This window comes from Erpetoichthys calabaricus, chromosome 2, assembly GCF_900747795.2.
Source record: "Erpetoichthys calabaricus chromosome 2, fErpCal1.3, whole genome shotgun sequence".
NCBI lineage: Eukaryota > Metazoa > Chordata > Cladistia > Polypteriformes > Polypteridae > Erpetoichthys > Erpetoichthys calabaricus.
The window spans coordinates 222,381,364-222,405,824 of record NC_041395.2 but is presented as its reverse complement, the minus strand read 5'-3'; the positions used below and the strand labels follow the sequence as shown (position 1 = coordinate 222,405,824).

General features: G+C 39.9%; 1 protein-coding gene across 3 annotated transcripts in view; it reads right to left on the bottom strand.

Moving 5' to 3' along the window:
* Positions 1-24,461, bottom strand: part of unc5b (unc-5 netrin receptor B) — a 318,628-nt gene that overhangs the window by 48,309 nt on the left and 245,858 nt on the right. The window contains exons 5-12 of one of the 3 annotated variants that reach the window (XM_028795196.2): positions 21,056-21,236; positions 19,957-20,124; positions 18,952-19,116; positions 18,529-18,561; positions 15,116-15,307; positions 13,633-14,034; positions 13,426-13,513; positions 8,772-8,940 (exon numbers count right to left, since the gene is read on the bottom strand). In XM_028795196.2, coding sequence (XP_028651029.1) covers positions 8,772-8,940; positions 13,426-13,513; positions 13,633-14,034; positions 15,116-15,307; positions 18,529-18,561; positions 18,952-19,116; positions 19,957-20,124; positions 21,056-21,236 — 1,398 coding nt within the window. The remainder of the gene's footprint in view (positions 1-8,771; positions 8,941-13,425; positions 13,514-13,632; positions 14,035-15,115; positions 15,308-18,528; positions 18,562-18,951; positions 19,117-19,956; positions 20,125-21,055; positions 21,237-24,461) is intronic. The other 2 variants (XM_028795197.2, XM_028795198.2) reach the window with 2 other exon arrangements.

The following is a 24,461-nucleotide window of genomic DNA, read 5'->3' as shown; positions in this document are numbered from 1 at the left end:
AGAGTCCTGTTTATATACTATAGCTTAGCATGTAACACTTAACACATCAAGATGGATCACCAAAGTCCTTAACATGTAACTTATTGGCACCCTTTGTTGCTGAATTTTAGACTTCCTGAATGGCAGACTCTAGCATGTACAGATGGGCAGCATCACTGCCTCCACACTAATCCTCAAACCAGGCATTCCAGAGGGCAGTGTGCTCAGCCTCCTGGTGTACTCCTAGTTCACCTCTGACTGTGAAACTAGAGACAGCTCCAAGTCTATTATTAAATTTGCTGATGACACTATCATATTAAATCTGATCACCAACAATCCTAAAAACAGCTTACAGAAAAAAGGCTTGCCTTTGACACAGTAGTGACAAACAACAATCTCTCTTTTAATGTCAACAAAGCCATAGATCTCAAAAAGAACAAGGCAAACCAAACTGCAATCTGCTTTGGAGGAGATGCTGTGAAGAGTCCAATCTATGGACTTAGCATCACTGATGATCTGAAGTGGACACAACATATCTCTGCTATAGCCAAGGAGGTACACCAGCCTTTTAAATTCTTAAAATATCTGAGAAAATCCTGCATGTTTCCTGGTATGCTAATAGTCCATACAGACTGGCTTCATGACATCCTGGTATGGCACTTGCTCAGCTCGAAAGTGTAAAGCAATGCAGAAAGAAGTGAAGGCGGCACAGGATGTTACTGATACGTGGCTTCTCAACGTTCAGGACATACAGTGTATATATAACACATCCTCCCTTAGAAAGGCAAACAGTGTTATTAAAGACCTGAGCCATCCCACACAGTCACTTTTCTCTTTCCTACATTCCCATAAATAATTCAGGACCATTAGCGCTCATGCCACTAGATACAGGGACAGTGTTAATCATCAGGACATAAGTTATTTAGCAGCCACTCATATATATAACTGAAAGTGCACATCTGCAGTGAGGTTCTTGTATACTGTATATTATCTGGTGTTGTATTTCATGTATGGAGTGGTGTTCATTGTCTTTTGTTTTTGTTATAACACTGTCTGTAAGAGACAAGTAAGACAGAATCTCCCTCTGTGGTGTAGGCATGACAATAAGCTTGAACTTGGACTTGATAGCGACTGCACTGAAATTTCAACTTTGGGGTTTGAGGTAGCAGCACTATTAACCATGCCACCCTCTTGAAGCTGAAAGTCAAACATGCTGAAAATATGTCCGTGATTTTAAAGTTAATAAAAACTGAACAGGTACAATTAAATAATTTTAACAATTATATATTAAAGTGAAAATGTGGAAAGTAGTGTTGGCTTAGCAGAAATGCAACAAAATACAGAAGGCAAGCATAAATACGTTATGGCTCACTTGACTTCTGGCCTATATCATTTGCTTAATTGAAGGTCATTGGATAGCAGAGAAAATGATAATAAAAAAAACCTTTCGCCCATACACCAAACAAAGCCCTCTGGAGGCCACTTTGTTCAGAATCCCGAAGTTTTATCTCAACTAAAAATATGCAGTCTAAGCGACCTTGGGAATTGAGGAGGGAGGCATGAGCTCAAGCAAAACAAGGCCTTGGAGATGCTCAGCTACAACAAAGCTTGTGAGCAGAAGTGAATGATAAATCACACAATGAAAAGGGATACTTATTAGGGAAAGAGTGAAGAAGAAGAAGAAGATGACGAAAAAGAGGATGTTTTAATATGCGATTGATCAGGAATTTGTTTTAAATTTCCCTCTTTAATTTCCTAGCCAATGGACTACATTTGTTGTGTAGCTGACCACACCAAATCTGCAATCCAAAAGTAACAGATATGCTCATGTCCTACAGCCTACTAACTAATTCTTCATTGACCATACTGTAACACAGAAAGATACAACAAAAGGTAGGCCCTTAACTTCTTGACAATTTTTTTTTTAATATACAGTTGGCCCGCCTTATCTGTGGAGTTAGCATCCACAGTTTTGACCATCCACGGTTTGAAAATATACAAACCAATTTAGAAAATTAACGAAAAAGAGCATTTGAAATTCCTGCATGCAGTGCTGCCTGATAAATACACACAAGAAACAACATGCGCTGGCTGATGCTACCGATGGCGTGCCCCAGTCCCATTGCAAACGCCCTCATGTGCAATCGCCTTTATCCTTTTAAATAAGTCCCAAGCATCTGCAGTTTTTGCACAGGGGGTCCTGGAACCAAATACTTGCAGATGAGGCAGGCCAAACTGTACTTTCATACTGAACTTGTCAGAGGCAACAGATTGAACACAAGTGTTGAACTATACAACAAGAAAAATCTATCTGCCTATAAGTCTTCTACCGTTGTGTGGTTACCTGAAAAAGAAGAGACAAATGCAGGTTTGAATCTCTATGGACCTGCAATGCTGCCAGACTGTGCAGCTCGTCCATGTTTTTCTTTAATTTTACCTCTTCGTTTACAGGGATTGGAAGTCTACTGTAGTTTTACTTGGATCGTAAGCTACTTCATTGGAATTCACACACTTGATCAAATAGAAATGGCTTGAACATGCATGGATTTGGGATGTGGAAGCAAAAATAAGATAAAATATATCAGGGGAATACGCAGACTTCACATTCTATAGTCTTTGAATTCAGGGCCCTGAAAGTGTGAGGCTGCAATGCTATCCACTTAACTGCCAGACTTACCATATATTTTGTCAGTTGTTAAGCAAAAACGTAATAAAAAGTTGTAAAGGAGATCTACTGCTTGCCCTTTATATCTTTAAAATCATGGGGGGCAATCTGTGACCACTCAAGGGTTGCAGTGCACTTTGTGTAACTTAATGAGGGGGCTTAAAAGCGTGAGGGGGTCATTTATTTAATGTTACCAGGATGGGCTCTGGCCCACTGCAAGACTGCGTTGGATTAAGCAGGTTTGAGAATGTCATGTTATTTTTCTGATAATTTATCTGACCACAGGACACAGAATTTTCTGTCCCATCCAAGATTCCCTTACTTGTGTTTATCTGCTTTATATAACAGATGAATGATTTGTAATTCTGCCCATTGATTTATATTTACATGTCCTGTGCTTACCAACTAAGCAAAATCTGTCAGGATACGGAGCGTATTAACTAAAATACTGTTGGTTAGTTGTATTTGAGGTTGAGCTTCAAAAACAACCCTAAAAGGTGAGGACTACTCACTGCATACAGTTTGCATGTTCTTCTTATATATCAAAGACACGCATGTTCAGTTGTTCTATTACTCTAAACTGACCCCGTGTCAGTGAGTGGGCTCTTTGACGAACTGGCTGCCCTTTCAAGTTTGGACCCACTGTTGTAGTGAAAGCTCATTCCTCAAAACTATAAACTGGATTAAGTGAATTAAGAAAATGAAAGGATAGCTATGCTTGAGTAAATGCTCTGACGAAGAAATGTGAAACAGGCCACCAATTTCTCCCAGAGGAATTTAGTGTTTTTACCTCTGTTCTTAAGGCTAGCATTAGCTGCGGACAGCGATGCCAATGTAATGTCCAGTAATCAACATGCTTACCGATGGTATATCTGAATTAATTGTGATAAAACAAAACCAAAGAGGAGACACTGGCACACCCCAGCAAACAACACATTTAATCTCCCAGAGAGCCTCTTTTCCTGATAAAATACTTAATATCACTTCAATGCAATTTCATTTAAAGCAACTAATAGCTGCAGGGATCAGCACATCAAATAGATTAGATCCAGTTATCTATACAACATGCCAGTGCAAAGGAAGCCTCGAATAATAATTACAGTAATGATAAAAATGACTGTGGCCGGAAGCAGCTCAGCTCTAAAGAGGCAATAAAGATGGCTTGCTGCCCTATGCCAAAGCGCCTGTTTGAAAAAGCACACATTGTTAAGGCTTTCTGAGATTGTTAGAGCTTGTAAGAGACGTGTTTCCCAGGAAATAAGTTCACGCCGTGCTCTGAAGCACCCGCTTGCAAAGCTTTCAGACATGGCTTCTTTTATCTCTTTTAACTTCCACAGTCACTTGGAATGTGGCGCTGGAACTTTACACTTTATAGCATTTTTTTTTGGTCTTGATGCATGGAATTGACATTTGTACAACACTTTATCATAGACATTCAAAAATGCTTCATTTCTAGATTAACTGCTTGTTTCCCAGGAGACAGATAACTAGGGAAGAATGGGAATCATGTTTGGCCAGTGGCCATTTGCCAATTCTGCTTTTGCGTCTCCAATTATAAAATGAGTCACATTACTCATATATAGCACCCTCTGTTGTGCTGCTTATCATTTTTTTGGGTGATCAAAACAACCAGAGTCTAATGGAAGCAAGCAGCAATGTTTATGAGATCAGAAGGGTCTAAAAGGTCTACAAGACAAACACAGGAGGTCATTCATTGACCAACAGAAAAGCAAGTTATAAATCTACAAGTCACTAATACACTGCAAAAAAAATGCATATGTAAAAAAGAGAAAAACAAAACTTGAAATGGGATTTGTGATGCTTTTGTTTAGTAAAAAAGTGTCAATGGGGTAAGCAAAATTTACTTGACAAGATTTCTTAAAATATGCTAAATAATCTTAAATAGAAATGTCTTGATAAGTCAATAGATTTTACAATAAGGAAAACAGGATATAATAGTTTGTGTGACCAGTAGGGGGGTGTTACAGCACCCCAAACCCTAGACACGACCACAACGACACAAGTCCCGGGTTCAAATAAAAGGATTATTATAATAAAGTATCTCAATAACAGGCTTCTTCGCAATAATAAACACAACTCTCCTTTTCCTTCTCTTTCTACTCCTCCAGGCAAGCCTTATCTGTCTTGTGGCTTCCTTTATCTTAGATCCAGGAGTACTTCCAGTGCTAGGAGACAGTCTGATAGAAGCACTTCTGGGTCAAGCGTAAGTCATCAAGAGCAGGGACCACAAATCCCCAGGGCTCCTCCTGGTGTCACCTGTGGAATCTAACAGGGCTGCTCCACGGCACTACAATTCCCAGCATGCCCTGCAAGTGTCCATTTGGGTACTGAGGCCACACGTGCTGCCCTCTATCATACTAGGCAAGACCATAGTCACATCCCATCATCTTCCCTTGTCTTTTCAATGTGCTGGACTCCCAGGCAGGTAACTGTTTCAGCTCCATACCCACCGGGATGCCAACATACTTTTCATAGTGTTGGCATCTTCTGTAGAGGTAATAGGCCAGTGTCCATCCTGCATAGGGTGTCAGGCTATGGGTGCTGTCCATCACACTTGATACAAAAACTTTTCACTTGCTTAGATTTCATTTTTTGCAGTGTATTCATCAATCAGCAATAGGCTTTAAAGGTTTACTTAATATTTGTATGGTGAATAACAAACCACAGTGCCATATTCATCAAATTTCTGATCTTGCTTACAAGAAGGAGCCAACCCTGAATGACCACACATGCTATACTGTATACACACTTCTGGAAAAATCTGACACAGTAAAAAGTCTGAATTAGCATAAGTTGCCCTAATTCAGGATGTTAATAAGAAATGTAATGATTTATTTTGTGAGGTAGAAGTACATAATAAACAAGAATGGTTAGGTCAAATATTTAAAATATTAAAATGTGTGCTTCAAATTAAATGTGGAAAGTCTAATTATACTCGTTTGGAATAAAATTCTGTCGTTTGTACCATCTAGTAAGAGGTTCATACAGGGTGAGATCTCTAGTGAAGGATCAAAAATCCATATTAATAAATGGTGACCATTATAGCCTGAAAGGATCTCCTATGTGTTTAAGTTTGTCATTTCAGCCTTTTGAGAGAGCTAGGACCACAGGTAAAGGATCAAATATTAAAAAATATTTTCATATTCATGTTCAGCAACCTTGAAATAGCATAAAATGACACTCCATATGCCTATATTACCAATCCCCACTTTTTCAAAGTTTTGTGAAAATTAAGTAACTTTGACCCCTCGAATCCCATTAGGAGATGAACCCACGGGGTCAGTTGATGTGCCCTGCACAACTTCAAGACCTCCTGATTATTTCTTCTGAAGACACCTATAGATTTACTCCTTATTTCACAGGTGTAATTTCCAACCACAAAATGTGGACCAAAAATGGAATAAAATGAAGAGTTTTTTTGGAACGAAAGTAGGAGGAAATTGCAAAAAGCTCAGTGTCTTGCTAGACCCAAGCAGTAGAACAGTATATCATATTTTATGGATTTTTTCACAGACAAACAAAAAAACCTCAAGTGATTTCAAATTTTTCATAAGGGATTCTTATGAACACAATCAGTCCTGATGATGCCTCTTTAGGGATAAGGGATTAAAGTCTGGAGTAATCCTCATGTCAGCATGGGATCAATTAGCAAACTCTTCATAAAGAATGACCATCCAGGAATCAAACCCAGGGTCTTGGATCTGTGAGCCAGTCGGGTTAGCCACTGAGCTACTGCACAACCCTGAGAAAAGCAAAATAACATAACCAGCAGCAGGATAAGTGATGTGCTTATTGGAGGAACCTGAGACCTTCCTGACTATTTACTCAAGCACTAGATGCACTGCCTTCATATCATTATCAAATCATAACATTATCAAATATTAATATGGTAACAATATGGTCCTGACAACAATATCAGATTTTAGGAGGTGAAGTTGCAGATCTCTAACAAAATTGGACAGAAATAGAGGCCTGAGAGATTTCAAACATGGACAAACTTATGTGCAGTGAAAAAATAAGAAGGGCTTAGCAACACTAACAGTTGTAGGATAGGAAAAACATCACTTGGTCTGGTAGTCTTGGTTCATGCTGATTTATGCCAGTTGGAGGATCAAGTTATGGTAAAAAAAATCACAGCGGATCCTGGTTCTTTTGATACAAATAAATCAATTGGCACAGGGTATCCAAGTATCACTGCTGTCTGGATGCTTGTCAGATAAGGAATATAGTTTCCATTTGATCCTACTCACTATTCTTGCTCGTGTGTTGCATGTTGATTAGCACATGCAAGTAAGAAGTTAATTTTACTCTGATTATGTGAAAATAATGATGCTACAAACCTATAAAGTATTGAAAAAACACAATTCTGCTAGTCAAATTTCCTTTCCTGTAAATTATTAGGTGGTCTAGTGACTGATACACCTAACCTGGAACACCTAAGATATCTGATGAATCCCTGACTCTGATTCTAAGCAAGGAATTTAACCTGCCTGAGGGCCAGTTATTCAAAAGAGTTGCAAAGAATAGTTCTTGATCATGTAAGTGGCCTTGCAGAAGATGCAATCTGAACAGAATTTAGTAATTAACAAAATAAAAATAATCACCCTTATTATGTTCTCTGCATCCTGTAACACAAGCTGTGTGTTATAATTGGCAATGGGTTTACTTGTATTTTCAGCTCATCTGCTATATTCCATTAAAATACCAACCTGTAATTTTAAGCTTAACATGGCCCCCATTTGGTCACATCTTGCATTTCTGAAGGAGAGCTTGCAGGCAGGCATAACTGATTTTATATATTGCAGAACTGGGGTTGGGCTATAAGAGGATTGCACACTGGCAACACCAGACCTATACCAATAGGTGAAGCTTTGTCACAACATCATGAAATCAATTACTCCTAGACTGCACAGATGGGTGGAAGACAATGGGGGACAATTTGAAACAGATCAGAAGTTCCCCAAGCTGAAAAGTAGTAGTAGGTAGATCTAAACATGAATTCTTGCTCCCTTTTATTATGGAAAGGTGACCTGGCACAGGCCTAGCTCTTTAGGAGAACACGGAGTTGAAGAGATGCCTGGGATCACCAAGGCAAGTCCTAGCAGGACAGATCCTGTAATTTGATACGCCATTCCTTTATCTAGATGTAGTTCCTGGTTAAGGTTTAAATGCATGTTTTGGGTATCAGACCAGTGAGCATTATAGTTGAGGCATGGTACTGAGAGTTGAGAACTTAACTGGTTGAAAGAAGAGAAACCAGGGGAATAAGAGAGATCATAAGGTGCCAGTAGGAACAGACTGATGAAGGTAAAATTGAGATAGGCAAGTGGATCAGCTACCCTTCCTGGTAGACAGAACTCTAACCCTTGACTAGACAGACTCACATGTGTGTATATTTGTTCTATTCCCACCATGTGTACACTATGATAAATAATACTACGTGCACTCAGGCCCGGTCTTAGGTATTATGGGGCCCTAGGCGAAAGGGGGGTCCAGGGGCCCCCTGAGGGGGGCGGAGCCCCCCTGGAAGCTCTGTGAAATGCGTGAAAATTAGACCAAGGAGTCGATCCGGGGCCCCCCGGACGCCGGGGCCCTAGGCGGTCGCCAACTTCGCCTATGCCTAATGCCGGGCCTGATTGGGACAAATAATGCTGTAGTATATTTAAGTATATATGACAATTGCTCAATCGGACAATTTGTTTTGGGGGCCCCCAAGAAGGCGGGGGCCCTAAGCTATAGCTTGTGTAGCTTATACGTAAATCCTGCACTGCGTGCACTCTGTATCCTTTCATGGATGGATAGATAGATAGATAGATAGATAGATAGATAGATAGATAGATAGATAGATAGATAGATAGATAGATAGATAGATAGATAGATAGATAGATAGATAGATAGATAGATTTTATTTGTCCCCAAGAGGAAATTAAACTTTACAGAACCTCAAGAAAAACAGTATTATTTTATTTAGTTCGCTGTACTTGGTGTTAATTTAAATTTGGAATCTGTTCAAGCCACAATTCAAATAATCACCACATTCTCTTCACCAAACACCTCTTAGGATATTAGTTAAATTATTTTGGAAATGGTAACTAAAATGACTCACTTCCCAATTGCCTTGATGGGACTGTGTCTTCAGCTTCACCATCCAGTCTGAGGAGGCCAGGTCAGCACAATGTGGTAGGGAGAGGACAACTGGACGACAAAGCAACATCCCAGTGGGGCCACATGTCACCATGGGGCTGAGAAGTGTTTGTGTGCCCTCCGAGGGTAGCCTGTAGGATTGGACAGGATCAGAGATTATTTGGTATTCAAAGAAACTGGAAAGAATAATGATGGTTGTAAAAGACAGGTATAAACATGGAGTGCATGACAAGGAATGGAAATATTAATTCAATCAATTAAAAGCCAGGGAAGAGAGAGTTCCCTAACCCTGACCCCTAACCCTGGACAGAATGTGAATGTGTGTGGAAGGAGGCTCAGATGTAGTGGCCTGTGGATGCTCTTAATGCTACCCCCCAAATGAGAAAACAGCATGAGCTGAGCATTAGCATTCATTGCCACATTTCTAGCATTCCCTAACCCTAGCACTAGCCCTGTCAGGATGGTGTGCTGAACAACTGTTCACAGAAATCCAAAGAAATGCCATTGCTATTTACTTGAAAAAATTATAAATTGCTTCCTCACTATAAAAATTAGCCTAGTTAATGTTTATACGTAACCCTCTAAGAAAAAGGACAAAAGTTCATGTGTTAAGACAAAAGTGGTCAACCCTGAGTCTGGAAGGCATGGGGGCTACAGGATTCCATTATACGCTCTTTTTATAATAAGGGGCAGTTTATGCTTTGCATGTAATCTGTTCTCTAATTGTAGTTCTCACTAGCTTGTTTTTCTTTTAACTGCTTTACTTGCTGCAGAGTCCTGGGTCTCAGTCCAGGCATGTATGATGTTTCTATGGTTTTGTACATTCTCCCAGTGTCCCTGTGGCCTTTTCTTTACATATGCCAAAGATGTCGGTTAGGTTAGGTTGTGACTCTACACTTGCCAGCATGTGTGCAAAGGTGTGTGCATTAACTTGTTTGTTTTCCCCTGGTACACAATGCAGCTTGTAAAATTTCAGCCCATGTAAACTTTATTTGAATTGAAGACGTGTGGCTGGACAGATGTGTGTAACTTCTAACACTTTTGAACTATCACATCTTTTCTTTAGAAGCTACAGTATGTTATATGGGGTATTGAAATGGAGGGAATAAAGGGCATTGATTAATAGCATGTCAGAAAAGCAGCTCCTGGTGATGACGAGACAAAACAGTCATTATGCACTGTTTAACTGGACTCACTATGGCTGCTATGGGAAACCCCAAAGGTGCTTTGAGCTATAGGTGAAAAAAAATACTTTTTGATATTTGCCAGATTTTAAAAATGGAAAGGGGTCTCTCTTTGAACTGCTTTTCCCAAGGTTTCTTCCATTTTTTCCCTACTAGAATTTTTTTTGGGAGTTTTTCCTTGTCTTAGAAAGTCAAGGCTGGGGGGCTATCAAAAGGTAGGGCCTGTTAAAGCCGATTGCGGCACTTCTTGTGTGATGTTGGGCTATACAAAAATAAATTGTATTGTATTGTAATGTGTAGCACCCACCTGGATGATGCGAATGCTGCCATTTTTGTGCCAGTATGCTAACCACACATTGGATGATGAGGGCGCCAGAATGACTAGGCCCGGAGTGGGCAATTTAGCCTGGACATCAGGATACACCCTACTCTTTATGAAAGATGCCCAGGGATCTTTTATGACCACAGAGAGTCAGGCCTTTGGTTTTACATCGTATCTGAAGGATGGCGCCATTTTTACATCACAGTGTTTCCATCACTGCACTGGGACATTGGGATTCACCTTCAGATCACAGGCTAAATGTACCCTGCTAGCCTTTACACAGCAACCCAAGCTTTTCCATGTGCTGGCCAGGCCCGAAAATGTGTAGCTTCAAGTGGTATACTTCAGATTACATCTTACACTTATCCTGTTAGACAGATATTCTTCAGATGCATCTTCAGTCTCACAATCCATGATGTTTGATTTCTTAGTGAGAGTTAGTTAAGTTAGTTAAGCCCTTTAGAAGGGAAAATTCACCTTTGGTGACACAGGGCTTATTACCCCATTTAGGTCAGCACTGGCACCCCTAAATCATTTTTCTATTTTTTCTTTTTTCAGAAATATATACTTTAACAAGGTTAGGATAATCTCCAGCTCCCCTTAAATGCAGATTCAACATTATCACCTTGTTTTAAAACTCTTTTAAAACCCTTAATTCTACTTCCCACAGTGGACCCTGTAAATTGAATGCTGACACATTTATGAATTAATTTTCGGTAATTCAAAATTACCAAATTTTCTGTTGTTCATTTTTGAAATATATGAAGTAAAGAAATGTGTGGAGGTGTTATCTCAAAGTGTTGGACTCTAGCGATCTGTTTCTTATTTCATGTGTTCAAAGGCACGCTGCTTCATTCTCACCTCCAAGCAATATGACGGAATACAGATGAAGCAGTGCTGTAGACTTGAGTTGGCAAACAATTAAATGTTTTTATTTTTTAACCATTAAAGTCAAATTTTAATGCAATGTTGATTCATTATGTGCAACATATTCTGTAAATTGATTTGGCATTACTCACAAGTTTGCTTGGTGTCTTCTAAAACACTTGAGACGACTGAAAGTATTAAAAGAATTTAGTGATGTTTCATGTTATTACATACAATATAAAACATTCTTCTCAACCAAAGCCCTAAAATTATATGAAGTGGATTCAACAAATCGATTAATGTATAGATAAAATGTAAACTATTATGCTGTGCATAAAATATGTCTATTTTATCACTGAAACACCTTACGAGTAAATTTAAGCGTACTGTATCACCCATAGAGAAAGAGCTGATTCATTATCACTCACACCTAGCCCTGTTTGATGCAGACTGCTTGTATTTAAAAGGCCAATCGACAAAACAGAACAATAAAAGCTTAGTTATGAGTGAATGCACTTTTGTGCACCAAATGTGAAAGGAACAATGCACTTTCCCATTCCCTTTCCCATTTCACACTTCAGCCTCATTTGAATCCACGGAAGTGATAGCAGAAATAAGTAAATGAAAAGCCTCATGGCAAGACATAGATGTGTAGAGTTTATTTTAAATTAAAAACTGTAGTCATCCAACACTGGAGTTAACCATTTGATCCAAAAAGAAAAATATACGGCGCTCGGGGCCGAAAATTCCCCGAATCATTATTATACAGCAATTCTATTTCAGTCAACGTCAAAATTCTCCTTTTTGAGAAGCAGTGCTCTTGTCCCAGTGCTTCTCCCGTTCCTATAAGCATTTCCTGTATTCATCTTATGTTACCATGTTTAGAGCCTTCTGCAATTTTTTTCTGGATTTCTTCCACGATAGCAAAATCATCTTCCCTTCAGTGTCAATTTGAATTTCAGGAACAAAAAGGAGTCACAGGGAGTGGCATCTGGCAAATTCAGGGGTTGCAAAGCAACAACCAAATTGTTTTTGGTTAAAAAGTCTTTGACTGACAATGTGGTGTGTGTAGGTATGCTGTCATGGTGCAAAATGCATACGCCACTGCTCTGGATGTTTTTATCCTGATGCTTCCCCACAGATGCCTCAGCATATCAGTATAATGCTGCTGGTTAACAGTCTGTTCATGGGGAACAACCTGTTTATTAACAAATCCGTCAATATTGAAAAACAAAGTCATGGCTGTCATGATGTTCGATATGACCTGATGTGCTTTTTTTTTGGCTTGGGCGAAAAAAATCAGTAAAGTCACGTGAATGACTGTAGAATAAATGTCAGAATTACGCACTTGATGAAATCAGCATGATGACGCTCGGCAACTGACTAACAAGCCTGTAGGCATATGATAACTAGTGGCATAGTCAGTATTTACACACTACTCCAGTGCTATTGACAGATTCCAGGAATTTTTGGGTCCCCTCTCATACTGTAGTTATCAGCCCTGGCTCGTTGTTCACCCATCCACTGCCTTAACTGCTGATTTCATTTCAGAGTTGCTGGGGTCATGACCAGGCCTGTGCGGATTTCCTTCAACACCCTAAAAAATGTGTGAAATAGGCTAAGTGGCAACTCTAAACTGGTCTCAAATACCTGAGGTTGGGCGTGTGTGTGAGAGCATGCCATATATTAGATGGGCACCATAGCCAGAGCTGGCTCCTGTTTTGTGCCTCATGTCATTAAGATAGGCTCCTTTCCCTCAAGATGATAATGGATGAATACATACACTTAAAGGACATTGAATGTCTCACTGCTTCACATTTTCCAATGCATCAGTGAGAAGAGGTCTATCTGAACCAGCTACAGACAAGTGGGGAAACACATCTACAAATTATAAGGACTGGAGCAGCTTCAGATAGAGCATGCATACATATTTGATCAGTGTCAAAAACGGAGTCCGATAAGAGGGGTGCAGAGGACGACCTAAGACCAGACAGGAGAAGAGAGTGTCTGAGTGACTTAAATTCAAGAGCTCAGCATAGTGCAGGACATGCTACATACCCTGGGGCAATGCTTGACAGACAGAAGAGGATAGTAAATGAGAGTGGAGTCCTTTCACAGCAAGAAATAGGGTCAGTGTATAACAGAGCAAGGTCAATGTGACAGTCAAATATGTGGCCACAGGGTCTACCTAAAGAAAAAAGGGACTGCAGGATCTTAAAAGGAAAAGAAGTGTGAAGACTCACATAGTGCTATCATGCTTATTGATGATGAGGTACATCTCATAAAACTTGCCCTGAGGAATGGTACCCTGGGGCACCATGAGACTTACACCTGTTGAACAGAAAAAGAGAAACAAGGTACTGAATTTGAAAAGTTACTGCATAGCTTCAAGTTTTATTTGGATATGCTACTGAACACAAGAAACAAAACCGCTCTAAAAATGTGAGTACCTGTGTTAGGGATAGAAAGTCGGCCTCCTAAGCACCCAAATGTCCCACTCACGGTGGTGGTGGTTTCCCTGGGTGGGGCATGGGATGAATTAAGTGCCTTGTTCTTGATGTTCATTATTTCACTGTCCCGAACCTGATTGCTATTGATTCCCCCACCTGGGTAGGTGCCAGCTGCTTGACCATAAAATTCGCCGACTTGGTCACCATTGGGCAATCCCAGAGATGACACTGTTGATGAATTGTAGACCTTTATCTTCAGGTTGGGCAGGGGATCTAGCAAGGGTGAGGTGGTCATAGGAATCTTGTCCCCTGAATCCTGCAGTGAGAACATAGGCCCTCGGTACAGTCCTGCATTAGCTGTTAGGTCTGGCTGGAGAGAGGTGTTCAGAAGGTGAGAGTTGTCTGTTGAGAAAAACAAATGGCTGCAAACTGTGTCTTAGGTTGAGAAAAAAATTACATTTGTGAATCCATTCCAGTTGTACGTTTATAAGAAAATGATACAAACCTTTTATAAATATTCCATTTGGGACTAACAGGGGTAGGGAATGATGCACAGGTGACACAGGAAAGGGTAAGTGAAAACCAGTCTAAAAGTTGGAAAGTCCATGTGCTCACCAGTTTGGGCATTCATGGGCTGCAATAAACTGGTGTATTGTTTTAAGGAATTATTCAATGAAATTAAATCATACAAGGGTACCAGACTGAAAGACTGAGCATGTTATTTTGGAAGGAAGTCTGTAATTCTCCCTAGGATGCTATGGGCCAACACCTCAACTCACGCCATGGGAGTCTCATCTTCTAGCCCAGGAAGACAAATTATGGAAGACTGGCAGGTGTACAATTATTTCAGGGTAATAGATCCACTATGAGCCAATATACTCAAAGCAAAAATTAGAAGTCTTGGGAGCTGCCTTGGAGACTTGGCACTTTAAAGTCTGAAGTAGTCTCAAAGTGCAGCAACACTAGGCAGCCACCAGAGAGTGCTCTAATCTGGTTGTTCCTTGACTCGATTCTGACATGGAGAAAAGTGGCCCAAGACAATAAAAGATTAACAGGGGGTGAAATGGAGAATGGAGTTTGGTAGTATCAGGAAATTAGAAAGTGAGGTAGCCACTATACTGAACAGACAGTGTAAGTGCCCCTTTAACATAGAAGGTCAGCAGAGGTTGCCTTCTAATTACTCCATACTTTGTGTTCTCCCTCCCTGTCATCAAACATATCTTTATGACAATACTGGTCTTTATAGTCACTGATTCACAAGTGAAGACCCACCAGAGGAGACTCTCCTGAACTCTTCTCAGTTTGTTTGGTGCTTCCAATTGACCCCAATTACCAGAAACATCTATGACTTCAGGTTCAGGTGTCAGTAGCGTCATGTACACCTTGAGCCAAAAATATGACACCATTTATCTGCTGTGGCCCCCACCTTGGCTCATCTACTGCTTATACGGCACACCCTAAACAAACGCTTCCTTTCACTCACCGTGCCGTGGTTTAAAGTTGATCGGATGAAAGCTGCCTGTGAGGGCTGCAGAGGAGTCTGTGATGTCGGATTCAAAATTGCGGCACGTCCGTCGATAAATTACCACACCAACCGCCATCACAATCACTAAGAATACAAAAAGAGCCACTACCAGGCCGGCGTACAGTGCTACATCGCCAGTGGATTCCAAGCCTAAAATAAAAAAGACGGGAAAGAGCATATTAAAAAGCTTTCATCTAGAAACACACCATCACCCCATTAACTTGTAAGTGCTTCCATCAAGCCAACCTTAAAAACTGACCCCCAAGATTAGAATATTACAAAAATATTACTTGAGAAGCACAATACAAACACCCAGTGATGTTATATATGAATATTTACTGAGAAGTATCAGGAAAAACCAAAGCAGAAAAGGAGCATTGACACCAGAAGTGTTCTACGTATTGTATTATCAGACTATAAGGTCTCAGAAGCAATGCAAGCACATTGTCATGTTTAAGTGATCACTGAGCATTCTTGCTTTCAAAGAACTGGCCATGGTAGCAGGACATCAAACAAAAATCTAGACACCCACTCCAATCCACAGGCATTTAGAACTGGTATGATGGAGGAATTAATGCTGTATTGCATATAAAACTGAACTTTGGAATTATTTGATTCAAACAGTATAGTCATAGGCCTGGCGACATGATTAAGGAGTGCTGCCCAATGGCCTGGCTCATGCCATATGACAATGCTGATGGTCTGAATCTGTCTACTTTTTAGGATCTAGGTGTTGTAATGCTCAAATGACTGATCAATACTCTGTGACGAGTTATTTTGTTAACTTTGTGTCAAGGCAGGAATTAAAAAGGACACCAATTACCTATTCCCAGCAAAATCTGTATTTTAGAAGGAGGAAATTGACGTTCTTAGATGTTTTTTCAAAAACCTAGTAATCACTTAGTTTAAAATCAATTGGTAACACTTAGTTTGGGTGCTGCAAAAAAACATTTATTACTCATATGTTGTTGCATAACAAGACCTTCTTTTGGGCTTAATAAAACATGTGAAGCCTCAGGGAAGTGTTTATTCAGCTCTGTTTAGTGTAGCATATTAAGAGCCTTTGATACACTGGTAACATTACTTGTGAGTGTGAAGGACTCACAGGTCTTATATACTGAAGCAGGCAATGTCAGGAAAAACATGTCTCACTTAAGCCACCTCTGACCATCCCAAAGAGAGGTTATTTTAGTAGGTCACATTACAGAGATACTAACCACTTTATTGATGCTTGTTACATAACATTAACTATGAGTAGTAGATCCATGTTTTGTAGTACTCCATGTTTCTTATGTTCTTAATTTCCAAAACCACTCAAAACGGTTTTCAAGGTGGCAAAACACTAAGGCCTGTCCCAGTGGCAATTTTGTTATTCATTCATTTACTTAAACCACATAATCGACAGGACACAATAACTTACACTGGGCCAGTTTCAACACTATGATCACCCATTTGAGTGACTGGACATATTATAACATACAGGCATTTGATATTTTTGGCATTTGGTACACTGTGATATGTCATTAATCAAACATACATGTATACTTTGTGCCTGTATAAAACTCATGTAGATCAAATTTCGACTTGTGAATGATTCAATGCTATTCAGTCCTAGGCATGGAGTACCATAGCATCAGTATGTTTTCTGGCTAATCGTTTTTAGATATAGGAAAATTCCTAACAATCTGATGAATTTTTGCTTAATTATTCTATTTCTGCCAGAACTAACCCACCAGCTTGAGTCCGTCTTTTCAAAGAGAGGTTAGCAAACTCAGGCGATGCTTAAGTTCTCAGAGTTGTATATTGTGCCTTTGCTGTGCTTGTTACAAATTCAATTTCAGCATTTAAATGGAGCTTACCAAAAATAATTCTTACATTTATTGTGCCCATATAGAGGCAAATAACACAATGAAATGGGGTGGATGAGCTCACTTTATTTTATTCCCTCTCCTGTATTCCATTTATAAGCAAATAAGCAAAAAAAAAAAAAATTAGCAAAAAAATTTCAACTAAATAAATAAATAAATTCTTGTAAAATATATAATGTGGACCTTTACCTGATTTCACACTGTAAACCTGAGAACAGGAGAATTTGCTGCAGTTCAGTTAATGAAAGGCAAATTAAACTTATGGCAACCGCCTACGACGACTTGAACTGAGTTTATTGCTTTTCTAGATTTCCTGCATAAGCTGTTCATGCTCTCAGCCTATGGGCTGAAGAAGATGCTGGTGTGTTTGGTATGGCTTGTGGATTACAGCAAAGGTGTGCGTTTATTCTTTTTAATGATAAGAACTGCATATAGTTTAGCATTTGAACAGGCAGCTCAAGCATTCCCGACAATGCGCCCCAGCTCTTCAAAGAGCACAATGAGCGGACATAAATCACTGCATCGCACGCAGAGGCTCCTGGTGCATTATCAATTCCACCTGTGTCTGCTCATTAAGAAGTTGCTACTTTGTCTGTCAATCAATATATATTTATTGAATTACTAGTGGAATGTGTTTGCATTCACTTTGGATTTTATCTCTTTTTAATGTACTCGTACGTTTCAATTTTATTTACCAGGAGATGATGCATTACCATATAATACATGATACCATCTTTGCTACTTTGCAATAATTTAAATAATGGGACCAACATTTATTAATTAATTTCTTTAGCTTCATGGAAAAGAAATCCACAAGATGAAAGCTAATGCAGAGCAGCAAAAGGTCCATTTCTTGAACTTCCGTTTTTAAGGTTTGACTTAAGCTTGACTTAAGGTTTGAGCTCAGTTGGAATGAAAGCTGGCAGCTCTTATAACAAAGCAGTAAGCTTGTCTCCATATTTAATTTTTAACCCAGCCACTGACAACATGCCATCCATTTAGAATTTGGTTCTGAAAACTAGACACTTCTGGTGTAAATGACCCTTCCAAAATAAACCCCCCAAGTGCTGCAACCCAAAGCCGGCCATCAAGCAGCTTAGCTAAAGGGATGTAGGGATGTTTTGCATAGCTTATCTATATACATATCTCGTCTGTGATAGACACTCATCTACTTATGCACTATTGATGATCCTGCAAGCAGTTAGAAAGAAAGAAAGAAAGAAAGAAAGAAAGAAAGAAAGAAAGAAAGAAAGAAAGAAAGAAAGAAAGAAAGAAAGAAAGAAAGAAAGAAAGAAAGAACTCTGGCCACAAAAAGATATGGCCTTAGTTTTTTTTCTTTTTTTTTTCATCCAGAAGAAAGAAAAAAGAAGAAACGCTTGATTCTGTAAAGATGGCTGCAGGCTGTTCCCAAGGCACGCCCTGCCCAAGCAGAAATGGTGTTAGCGTGGGAAGCAGTGGTGCATGTTAGTGAGACATGAGAAACAAAATGAAATGAAAACTTACGATGGTTAATAGGTTCATTAAAAACTTTTTTATCTGTTTGAAAAAAACAAAAAAACAAAAACAAAACAAAACCAAATAAAGGAATGAAAAATGAGGATGGGATGATATATTGGAACCATTGACTAGTCAAGGCTCTAGACAGCTCTCCACCCCATTGAGAAATCAGCTTATGGATGATGGGAGAACAATGCTTTCTGATGCTGACTGCTCTTACTGACTGTTGCTTTGCCCTAAGCAACACACCCCATAACCAGAACGTGCTGTCTCTTCTGCCAGTAACTGGACTTCACATTTTTGGTTTTCATTCCAAGCTGTGCTCCTTCTCAATTCTACTACATAAACTGTCTATCTGGCTGTAGGCTCTCCCTCTTCAGCTGCCTCCCAGAGGCCTTGCTATGATCCTACGCAATCCGTTGTACTCACTCTGCATACACAGCCCACCAGTGCAGTTCTTGGACTCCAGGAGCAGACCGCTGCAGTCTTTGCCCCCATTTTTGGGTGCTGGTGCCTGGCACTCCCGACTGCGCCAGTGTGTGCACTCCGTGCCGCAGGCCGACCACTTAGTCCACTCAGTCCAACCACCATCAACTAGGAGACACACACAGGAGAGCCCAAGGTTAATATCTGACCACAGGAAGTCTCTGATAATCCCCAGACTGCTATGAAATACACACAGCAGTCAAAGACCACCCTGGGAAACTGCCAGATGGAGCAGATCAAAATGCAGAGTGTCTAGAACCTGGGGCTGACATTCAAAATGTAGTGATAGGTGATTCAGCATGCAGGCAATCATCTACGAATGGATGCTTAATTAACAAATGAACAGTAGGGAATGGGGATGACACTGTTTATGCACAAGATTTGGAAAAAAACTTCAAAGTAAATGCTGCTTTTGAAGAACAAACACTTGCCCATAATATTTAGAGAAGCCACAATGATGGTCAAGATCTCCACTAAAAAGGAGCCCTAGGTAAATTAACAATATGACCGGCTGGAGTTAAGAGAAGGCCAGTGAAGAAAGTGTTGATGGGGGTCAACATTTCAGATGTACAGGACTAACATTTGGGTCTGGGATCATAAGGATTATAGCTCTGAGACAATGGGCATCCATATCTCATCTCCAAAGATGTCATGTCAGACATCATTAGGATCAAAAGGTCACTTAAGCCTTATCTTGAGAAATGGGAATTCAGGCCTTAAGATGCTTTAGGTAATGACTTTCTCTTTCTGTTTATTATATGGAGTATTTACTTTGAATTTCACATTTGCCAGGTTAGTGTATTTCTGAAGACCCACTTTTTCTGTTCCCCCAGTACTGTAACCAACTGCAAATGTGTTCATCTTGTGTTATTTATTTTATGACTCTGCATCTGTTCAGTGTAAAAAAAAAAAACATGGCTAAAAAAAGAGCCTCTTCAAGGGCAATACCTGGACACATGGTGGCACAGGCAATCCTTTGATATGGAAGACCCTCACAGAAGGAGCCTCCATTTAGGGGAGCAGGGTTTGTGCAAGTCCGGGTCCTTTTTTGCCAGCCTCGTCCACAGCGGGTGTTGCATGGGGACCACTCCGTCCAAGTGGACCAGCCACCATTCACTGGAAACAGAAAAGTAGAGTGAGAAGCAAGTTCTATCTATCTATCTATCTATCTATCTATCTATCTATCTATCTATCTATCTATCTATCTATCTATCTATCTATCTATCTATCTATCTATCTATCTATCTATCTATCTATCTATCTATCTATCTATCTATCTATCTATCTATCTATCTATCTATCTATCTATCTATCTATCTTCTCAACCCAATTGATTTCTCCCTAGATTTCAACTTGCCAATTAACTCTCACAAGCCTTTGGGATGGTGGAGCAGAACCATAGTGCCCCAGTGAAAAGCCCACAGAGACACAGTGAGAACCTCAAGTTTCAAACCCAATCACTCAGAACTTTGAGATAGCAGTACTATACCCCATGCCACCTTGCCTATCAAAAAATAACTTTTAACCCCCCAAATTTGTTTAGTAATGAAGCCTACATCAGAGGGCCAAGTCCTCGCCTTCAGAGTAGTTCTCTCATCATAAGATGAACCGAGCTGTGACAGTAGAGCACAGAATGTATGTGGGAGGCAGTCGCCTTGGACACCAAAATTACTTACTGTCATTTAATTATTTATTTACTGAGTGCCATGCTCAAAAGCTGTCCTGTTTTCCTCTTCACTTTTTTACTCCCTTTCCTTCTATTCCTTTCTTATCATTCATGTCTCCCAACCTTGTCATTGCCCCCTATAATCACTCTCTTCTTCTGCCTCCCATAATACTCTATCTGTGTCCAAGGATACTGTTTCTGGGCCCAGTATTAAAAGCGAGCTGCCATCTCCATCAACCTTCCCAAGAAATCTCCACCTCTGTTTTAGACTCGGAAGATGTCCTGATAAAAGTTTCCAAGGTAAGAAACTCAACATTAATTATGAGTAATGTTACTATTTTTTGAGACGCAATTAAGAAGCAGTTAACTTTGCAGGATTACCATATACAATGACGGTGGCAGTAGTGCTGCGTCGCTTCGCTACAATATTTTTGGCCACACAGGTGTAGTTTGCAGTGTCGGAGAGCCGGGCTTGCTTGATAATCAGGTTGTGGTCAATAGTGATCAGGAAGTTGGAGTCCATAGCCGGGTCAATGGGATCTTCATTCTTCAGCCATTCCACCTAGGGGCAGAAGAGCAAATAAAAGTCAGACGACCTTCACCCTATTTACAGAAGCCACCCTTCCTCTGAGATCCCCCTGTAGTTTGCCACTGTCAATGAATAGTGGATCAGTCTGAAATCTTTCACAGTCTATAAGCTTTGTTATTATTTATTCATACAATTTACAGAGAATGCATTCTTCTGCTTAATAAGTGCCATGGAAGCGGTAAACTCTAATTGCATTCAAACACATCTCAGATTTATAAACAGGGGGTCAGAGTTGAAGGCCCACTCATGAGTATCCAGCACTGTATAAATGACTATTGATTTATTTAAAACAATTCTGCTAGGTTTTTGTTAGCCAAGAGCTGTGCAGGGCAGAGGCTCTCAACACAGCCGAGTGATTTTTATAAGCCTGCAGTGAATGCTCAGAAACAAACTGCTTGATGACCTGTAACGAGATCCAGCACCACTTGAAGTAACAGCTTCATCTTCACACATGTACAGGAGCTACAAGTGAAGTGATAGCTGGAAGTCACATGGCCTTTAAGGTGGTCACGATTAGGCAATCAATGGAAAGCAGCTGAGTAGGTGTTGGTTATTTTAATCATTATTTTAGCAGGAACAAAGAAAGATTCATTCACTTAATGTGGCTAAAACATATTGGCAAATACATCATTTACACTGAACTAATAGATCAGTGTTTAGGCTAGACTTGTTGCTTTTCCACTGTGACTTTACGAAGAAATAGGGTAGTAGTCGTGTTTACAGTCAGGATCTTCTCCTATTTTCTAGTTTCTGTTTTTTTTAATTTATTTTTTTGTTTTCATGTTTTTTTTCACCCCACTTTACAGATTTTATCCAGGGTTAATGTAGGCTTGTTGCCTGCATATTGTAGGACACTGGCCCATAAACATATGTGACTGGGTGTATTGGTAGAAACTATATTATTTAGCAGTTGCGGATATTTCTCACGCTGACTTTATGTAGAAATAAATATAAAGAAGTTTCAATTTTGCAGATTTTCATCTATAGTTTCTTCAACCATATAATGAACATTTATCCAGTTGTTTGACTCTGCTTGTTAAGTGTTATAATTGTCTGGGCTCTCAAAACTTAAAACTGAGGTGTCTGCCTCCAGGAATAGGTCTCACTTGTGTACTGAGACATTTTATCAATATGAGCCATACCCCAAAAATCTAGAAGCTGGCTTTTTGTCCCAACAAAAAGACTGAAGTTTTTTTACAATCACAATCTCAATGAAAAGTCAAGGAAAATGTCATCTTTTATTGGCTAACTAAAAAGATTACAATATGCAAGCTTTTGAGGCCACTCAGGCCGCTTTTCTTCAGGCAGTTTGTAATTACGACTTACAAACAGATTATAAACTGCCTGAAGAAGGGGCCTGACTTGCATATTGCAATTTATTTAGCTAGCCAATAAAAGATGTCACTTTGCTTGACTCCTCATTGTATCCATAATGGCTAACATGGTACAACACCCTACTACTACATTCAAAATCTCACAAATGGAAAAATGCAACTTCTAGCCAAAATAAACAGAATGAAAAGGGATATGCCTAAACAGGCAAACCACACAAGGAAACAAAGCCATTCAGTTATACAGAATCTTTAATCTAAGAAAAGCCAAAGTTCGATAAACAAAAACATAATCAAATAAGGGAACTTACATAATCATAATCCAACAAGAAAGATGATAAACATACTGTATGTATGCCCCACAATGTCAAAACAAAATACTTCAGTGTTTACAGGGTTATAAAGGACTGGACAGTGGCTGCCCAGCTGCAGCCACAGGGGGTCCTGCCATCATAAAAATCATAAAAAACATAATACAACAAAATAACATCCATTAAAGCACAATAAAAGAAAATAAACACACATTCATCAACACACTATATCAAAGACAATAAACATAATAAACAAAAAAACAGCAAGCTAGAGCCAGGAATTAAATGCAGGCTATACCATAATATTAGGGACTAAGGAGTTTTAGTTTACCTCTGTCAATCCATTACCAAAGACACATGTTTTATGAAATGCCATTTTTGTTGGTCACCATTACTTAATTTTAAGCATCATGGATGCGGGAGATAGTGAAAATGAATACTTTCATAAATGACTATTGACTGACTTTTAGCAAGCTAAATATGTCTGGTGGGCGGCAGTGGTAGCGCTGCTGCCTCACAGTTAGGAGACCTGGGTTCGCTTCCCGGGTCCTCCCTGCGTGGAGTTTGCATGTTCTCCCCGTGTCTGCGTGGGTTTTCTCCGGGCGCTCCGGTTTCCTCCCACCGTCCAAAGACATGCAGGTTAGGTGGATTGGTGATTCTAAATTGGCCCTAGTGTGTGCTTGGTGTGTGGGTGTGTTTGTGTGCGTCCTGCGGTGGGTTGGCACCCTGCCCGGGATTGGTTCCTGCCTTGTGCCCTGTGTTGGCTGGGATTGGCTCCAGCAGACCCCCGTGACCCTGTGTTCGGATTCAGCGGGTTGGAAAATGGATGGATGGATTATGTCTGGTGGGATCCCTGCATGCCCCTTGTAATGTGAAACAGAAATGAACAGGCTACTTCAAGACAGAAATTTGATTCTTCCAAAAATGCTAAACGAACTAGTGGATGCACTTGAGAGATAGTTCATTTTCTCTCATTCCAAGAACAATGGCAGCCACCATACAGAAAGTGAGAAGTCAGTCATTCTGTTTATCTGTTTCTAGGCACACTGCACATAAGAACATAAAAAACATTTTGACATTGACAGACTGTTCAAGCTCACCACAGTTCTGCAAATTCCCATTCATGTCCCATTTCCAGAATGTGACAGTGATCTGAAGGTCCCCAAGGTACCACCTTCTACAAGCCGAATGTGACTGTGATCTGAAGATCCCCAAGGTACCACTTTCTAAAAGTCTACCTACTAATAGGCCCCACAGCAGACAGAACTCTTTGTAAAATTTATACAGTACATTTACCTCAATCATGCGTACCCTTATTTAAGAACTTCTTTAAAAGAATTATCTGATATCCTCACTAATTTTGTCCATTTTATAAACTAGTCTCTGGACTTTCTTTTGTCCTCCTTGCAATATGGAGACTGAAAGTTCTAACACTATTTCAGGCACAGCCTCACATTTACACAGTGTTCACTACAACGGCATGGTTATGTATGTGTGTCTGTGTGTGTCAATGTCTGTTCATTACATTAATGTTTGAAGTTCAGCTCACTCAAATC